Source organism: Vollenhovia emeryi, unplaced genomic scaffold (assembly GCF_000949405.1).
Source record: "Vollenhovia emeryi isolate VEMERY1.0 unplaced genomic scaffold, V.emery_V1.0 DF939232.1, whole genome shotgun sequence".
NCBI lineage: Eukaryota > Metazoa > Arthropoda > Insecta > Hymenoptera > Formicidae > Vollenhovia > Vollenhovia emeryi.
This window is the reverse complement of record NW_011967134.1, coordinates 37,498-43,850: the sequence shown is the minus strand read 5'-3', so window position 1 is coordinate 43,850 and position 6,353 is coordinate 37,498. Positions and strand designations below refer to the sequence as shown.

Below are 6,353 nucleotides of genomic sequence, written 5' to 3'. Positions count from 1 at the left end.
ATGCCAAAATATTTAATTTTTTTTCGTTTTTTATATAAAGTCGAGCAGACGGACTTTTATTTTTGTGCGAACTTTAATCGTGTACAAGAAATTTGCAATTCTGTAAAGCCAATTAAAAGATATCCCTAATTAAAAAATGTTGGTAAAACAGAGAGACTCCAGCATCACCTTAAGATCATCTTAAGGCTGCGTTCGGGGAGATGCTATTTAGCGCTATGAGCGTGCTCTGTCCTTGTTCAACTTTTGCAAGTAACAAGGACAGAGCACACTCATAGCGCTAAATAGCGTCTCCCCGAACGCAGCCTAAGTATACTCTTAATATGTTTTTAACCAATCACAGAGCCGTATTGAATACCGGCCAATAGTCAGATACTCCGTAGCCAATGAAATGTTCCATACAGTATCTTTAGATAAATTCAAAACGGTCTTGAATACAAGATCCGACTATGAATTCCGGCCTAGGTCGCAAGTTGTTCACGTTGCTCCGATATTGTCGCGCGCCTCGCGCCTGGAAGTCACGGCACGTTTTCGATTAATGGTGAGAGGAGCGAAATGGAACAAAAAACGAATAGAAACGATATGACTTTTCGTCATGTTAAATTGCCAGCCAAGATGGCTACCGATCAATTTTCCCCTCACTTCTCAGGCTTTATCCCTCTCGCCAAAGAAAGTACCTTACGCTCCGTCCAGTTATTCCTACATCCATGATTACGGCTGCGGTCAAGTTGTCGCTTCAAATACTTCCAAGCACTCTTTTTCTCCTTTCTTTCGGCAAAGATAGAAAGAGAAGAGAAATACTTGGGAGCATTTGTAGCGGCAGCTTGACCGCAACCTACGACGTATCTGCACCATAGAGGCGCATATCGTGTCTCTCTCCGAGACTATTATCGGCTCCATAACCTTTGTCCACGATAGACAATAAGGACAATAATTTCATTTCCCAACAGTTTGCGTTAGAAAGGATTTGGATGCTACGCTTGATAACGAGAGGGATATAATTGTCGCAAACATATGAGAAATGGTTTATTCGGTCAATTATGCTACATCGTCGTTTCGTCGACGGACGACACATTGTCACGTATTTCCTCGGATGGTCGGATCTCTGGCGAACGGCCATTGGAGCGAGGACGCGAGTCACGGGCGTCATGCTGGGCGGTGCGGCACTGGGCCCGTTAGCAAAGAAAATGAAAAAAAAAAGAAGAAAGGAAAGAAGCATCGGCGACAAAGCGGCAGCCGCGGACGGACGGTGGCACGGGGCGTCCTCGCCAGTCGTACGGCCCTGGTTTTCTGGAAATCGTCAGCGGTCCGGGGCCATTAAACGCGTTATATGTGTCTTGCAATTTGATCCCGCGGCGCTCGGTGCGGTGCGCCGATCGGAGAGTAATTTACGCGAATTCCTGGGCATCCGGGTCTCCGTGCGGCCAGACTTCCTGGATTCGCTCTCGCGCCCGATGCCACCGTCGTCGGCGTCGGCGTCGTCTCGTCTCGTCTCGTCTCGTCTCGTCCTGTCTCGTCCCGTTGCTCCCGTTGCTCCCGTTGTCGCGCAGCACCCGACGACCGATACTCGTCGATCACCAGGAAGACGCGCACGCAGATATCGTCTCGTCGATTCTTCGGTGAGCGAGCGAGACGCCGTCGCGTCGCGTCGCGCGGCCGTGACCGACGGCGACGACCCGATCCCGAATCGCGAGTGCGAGTGTCAACGGTGACAGCGAGTCTCGTCGCGCTTGTCACGTGAAAGGAAAAAAAGTCCCCCCGTCGTTTTCGTCGATCGCGAATTCGGACGCAGTTTCCACTTGTCTTGTTGACTTTTTTTTACACTCTTGATACGCGTGCGACGCCCAATACTCTTTGATATCCGAAGGATTGCGATTTTACGAAAGCTCACGTTTACTATTTGCTGTTAACTCGGTGACTAGAAGTAATAGCTAAAGAGACGTCGTGTTTTTGCAGAGTAAATAAATGCAAGTTTCTGAGTAATGCAGGGCATGATGCCAGTTAAGACGAAATCACGTGTTCCCGAAAACATGGGGGTCACAGGTGGACTGGTGGACGCCCGTGCTAAGCAAGTTTTGAGAGAAGCTGTGGACGCAGTCGTCAATAGCTTTGCGAAACATAGTCAAGGTTACGGCAGAGGTATGTATGACGAGATCTTTCTCTCAGCCAGTCTAATTTTTTACTCGGACCACTTTTAATCTTCTAACACACACTTGTTTTACTTTTACGCAGTAAATGTCGTGGAGGCATTGCAAGAATTTTGGCAGATGAAACAAGCTAGAGGAACAGAATTGCGAAATGGCGCATTAGTTATTTATGAATCCGTCCCTGGTGCCAACCCGCCGTACGTTTGCTACGTGACGCTTCCCGGAGGGTCCTGTTTCGGAAGCTTTCAAAACTGCCCCACAAAAGCGGAAGCGCGCAGATCGGCCGCAAAAATCGCGCTAATGAATTCTGTATTCAATGAACATCCCTCGCGGAAAATTACTGATGATTTCATTGAAAAGGCTGTCGCGGAGGCAAGGGCTAGTTTCGCCAAACCTACAGCAACGTCAAACGGAGTCGGTAGCCAAGCACAAGTAAATCAGAAAAGCTGTTTATTGCCTTAGATTACAGTAAAGATGTTTATGTGCGTATGCTTTCAGGGAAGCAGCGACGAGAAAGAAGATCCAAACACGGGTATAGGTGCGTTTCGTTTTATGTTGGAATGCAATCGTGGAAGAACAATGTTGGAGTTCCAAGAGCTAATGACAGTCTTTCAATTGCTTCATTGGAATGGTTCTTTAAAAGCCATGAGAGAGAGGCAGTGCAGCAGGCAGGAAGTAGTCGCGCATTACAGTCATCGGGCGTTAGACGACGATATGCGTAGCCAAATGGCATTAGACTGGGTTGCTAGAGAACACGAGAGTGGCGGCGGAATCGTGGCAATGGAATTGGCTTTAGCCGAGCGTGAACTCGAAACTGCGCGATTAGCGGGACGAGAACTTAGATTTCCAAAAGAGAAGAAAGATATACTGATGCTCGCACACGCGCAGGTCTGTCCACAGTGAATTCTAACGTGTGAACGTTGTCGAGACAAGTAACGCACAAGACTGGTCTTTCGCGAGGGATGAGAGTTTTGAAAGAAAGAAAAAAAAACAAAGTAGTTTCTCGTATAAAGATTGTTTTACTTAATTCTTTTTAAGGCCTAATTTTACGGCACGAAAACTATTCCGTCCTTTTTATAAAGCGTATTTCTTTATAGAGCTTTTTTTTTATAAAGCATTCCTGGTGATAATAGATCGTAAATGGGATATTTTGAGATACATAGAAGTACACTAAGCATTATATGTCATCACAGTAAGAGCTATCAAGGTATACTATGCATTATATAGAACACTCGCATCTTTACATATCGCACAAATTTATTCATATGTGTATATATTTCGGGACGCAAGGCTTTGTCTTCCATTATCTATATTTCGAAGTAAGACTTACTTAATCATCAAAGTACAACTCTATAAGAAATCAGCAGACGTAATTTTGCAATGTATTCGGAATTGAGGAAAAAATGTGTTCGCGCGCGCGCGCGTGTGATATTCACAGTAATAATAAACTGTAAACATTTTTAAGATAACGATTATACAAACAGGGTAGGTATATATAAAAAAAAACGATACCGTTAATTTTGATCATCTGCAGAAATGACGCTCTGTAATCTTGAAGCAATTTGCGTTACACAAGTTAAAAATAGAAGCAGAAAATCGCTACACGCCAAGAGGTTCTTTAGGTGAAAAGGTTTTTCATATTGCAAGTTAGACACTTGCCTCTGTCACTATATCACGCTTGTCTCAAGTTATATTCTGAAGAAACAGACTTACATCATTACTCATTCATATTGCTGTTATAAATCAGTATGTTTTATATATGCCAAGTTGAAAGTGAGTCCATCACTTTCAGTTGAATAGGATACAGTTTATAATTGTTTTATAAATAGTTTATTATTATTAAATAATGATACATCTTTTTAATGCGTTTGTTACAACATAACAATAAAATGGGACCTATATACCTATCCCATCCAGCAGTATTAAGGTTTCGTCGTTACATCGTCTGTTTTCTCTGTTGCTGCTTCTGCAATTTCCTCTTGCATAGGATGGGCCAATACCTTATCTATAATCCCGAACTCTTTGGCTTGCGCTGGACTCATAAAATTATCTCTCTCCATACTCTTTGCTGAAACATGATTTTTCCATGAGAGAAAAGTTTCTCGCGTGCGGTAAAGCCTAGAAAAGACATTACGGCAGGCATACCTATATCTTCTAAATTCTGCCCGGTATGTTTGACATACAGCTCGTTGATCTGTTGCTTCAACTTAAGGATTTCTGTGGCTTGTATCTGAATATCCGTAGCTTGTCCTTGCACACCTCCCGATGGTTGATGTATCATGATTCTAGCATTTGGTAAAGAGTGACGCATGCCTTTGGTTCCAGCCGCTAAAAGTAGACTTGCCATAGAACACGCTTGACCTACACACCAAGTGGAGATTGGGGGAAGAACGTATTGCATAGTGTCGTATATCCCGAGTCCTGCCGTTACGCTTCCGCCAGGTGAATTGATATATAAATGAATTGGATTTTTACTGCTTTCCGACTGAAGAAAGAGAAGTTGAGCAATTACCGCTGAAGCTACAACATCTGTCACCTGTTGAATAAAAAGACGATTGAATTCTTTGTCTTACCATTGTAAACTAATGTATATTTAAGAAAAAAACGACGCATCGTACCGGGCCCATGAGACAAATAATTCTCTCTTTCAGAAGACGCGAATAAATGTCGTATGCACGTTCACCGCGTCCACTTTGTTCCACCACAATAGGAACAAAATTCAAGTATCTGTTGCTCACTTTGTACCCATGAGCCTATTAAAAGGAGAAGGTTAATTTCATTTGTTCAATTTCACAAGATTGAGATCGTAATTAGTTTCGGGCAATTTATATCCGTTGGGAATACATCTTTATACGAAAAAAAAGTACTCACGGTGATTTGTAGCAAACCATTTATTCTCTGCAACATCTTCACAGATTGGCAACGCGACTATTGTTTAGAGAGGAATGTTTTCCGACGAGAGAACTCGCACAAGTAGGATGGCAATCGCGATATCTTCGAGAGAGAAGACAAATAACTTATTGCGCTATAAAAAAAAAATATTAAAAGTTGGGTGTCAAACGTAACCTATATCTCAAACATTCACTATAAAGTCCTAGTTAAATTTCAAAAGATACTTCTTCATCAAGAAATTGTACACGAGTGTAAGAGAAAGAAACTCTATCATGTTGTTAAATTTGCTTCTTGCTGCTATATATAAATTATATACTGTCATTTGTTTCGTACAGGTTATGTTCCACGCTTCCAAACACGATCTTTCCTACAGAATTTTTTTCAGTTATTCGCGGCACAAATCAACCCGAGAAGTGTCCAAGCTTTACAAATTAAATTCCCCAGATCGAATGCTCGAACGCCCTCTGTGGACGTTGAAAACGTGAACATGAACTACGTAACCAATGTCCACATTTGGACTAAGCGGATAACGCAGATGTGCAGATTTTGATTGTGTTCCGTGCTGTGTGCATGAAATGTCGATAAAAACTGCAGTTACTATAATACAATATGGGGTGCTTTCGCGACGTAGAGTAAAATGATCCGGATCAAAATGATCCGTGCTATGATTGGTCAAATCTGAAATTTCATTGAATAAAATTTCAATGAGATGCTACGAAATTTCAGATTTGACCAATCATAGCACGGATCATTTTGATCCGGATCATTTTACTCTACGTCGCGAAAGCACCCCTGATATAATATTAATAATATTAATCGACCAACGAGTTATTAATTATACAGCCTCCTGCCCAGTACAAGGGCGCGGCGAGAAGTGGCCAGCTGTTAGAGTTTTTACCAATAAGCCTGTTGGGAAAGAGGCTGCGCTAAGACGAGTTTTTATAATTATTCTAATTTCCTTTTATACGAGATTGCTCCGTTTACATCGAATAATAATTTCAAATTTAAGCATTCTCGACAAAACATATTGGAATCTTACGTTATATTATTTTACTTTATACATATATCAATTCTTTAATTACAATTGTGGACGAGAGATTAGTTGGCCGAATACATCGACAATATTTTATATAATGTAGTTTAACGATTTTCAACATGAAAAATTAGTTCATTCGGCGCGGATCAGTCGAGCGAGGCGGATGTTCCGCGTGTCTTCGCGTCGCTCCTCGTAACGCGATCATTTCCTACGAGAATCTCGATCATCTCCTACGCACGCGATCGTCTCGTTCGAAAGTTATTAATTAACACTTATCAAGG

At 42.2% G+C, this 6,353-nt stretch overlaps 2 protein-coding genes across 6 annotated transcripts; one reads left to right on the top strand and one right to left on the bottom strand.

Annotated features, from left to right (window-relative positions):
- Positions 1-425: 425 nt before the first annotated feature.
- Positions 426-4,007, top strand: LOC105560339 (LIX1-like protein). Of its 3 annotated transcripts, none has more exons than XM_012009378.1 (4): positions 426-538; positions 1,954-2,136; positions 2,230-2,576; positions 2,643-4,007. In XM_012009378.1, the coding sequence occupies exons 2-4, from the start codon at positions 1,980-1,982 to the stop codon at positions 3,045-3,047; spliced, it is 909 nt and encodes a 302-aa protein (XP_011864768.1). In that variant the 5' UTR covers positions 426-538; positions 1,954-1,979; the 3' UTR covers positions 3,048-4,007. The 3 variants fall into 3 exon arrangements, with proteins under 3 accessions (XP_011864768.1, XP_011864767.1, XP_011864769.1); XM_012009377.1 differs by lacking the exon at positions 426-538 and adding an exon at positions 1,313-1,616; XM_012009379.1 differs by lacking the exon at positions 426-538 and adding an exon at positions 1,316-1,616 and having other exon boundaries at positions 2,230-2,558.
- On the bottom strand, positions 3,959-5,449 carry LOC105560340 (ATP-dependent Clp protease proteolytic subunit, mitochondrial-like). 3 transcript variants are annotated; one of them, XM_012009382.1, is made up of 5 exons: positions 5,261-5,449; positions 5,016-5,169; positions 4,763-4,897; positions 4,290-4,680; positions 3,959-4,212 (listed from the first exon to the last, which is right to left on the bottom strand). In XM_012009382.1, the coding sequence occupies exons 2-5, from the start codon at positions 5,049-5,051 to the stop codon at positions 4,067-4,069; spliced, it is 708 nt and encodes a 235-aa protein (XP_011864772.1). In that variant the 5' UTR covers positions 5,052-5,169; positions 5,261-5,449; the 3' UTR covers positions 3,959-4,066. The 3 variants fall into 3 exon arrangements, with proteins under 3 accessions (XP_011864772.1, XP_011864771.1, XP_011864770.1); XM_012009381.1 differs by having other exon boundaries at positions 5,370-5,449; XM_012009380.1 differs by having other exon boundaries at positions 5,016-5,449.
- Positions 5,450-6,353: the final 904 nt, after the last annotated feature.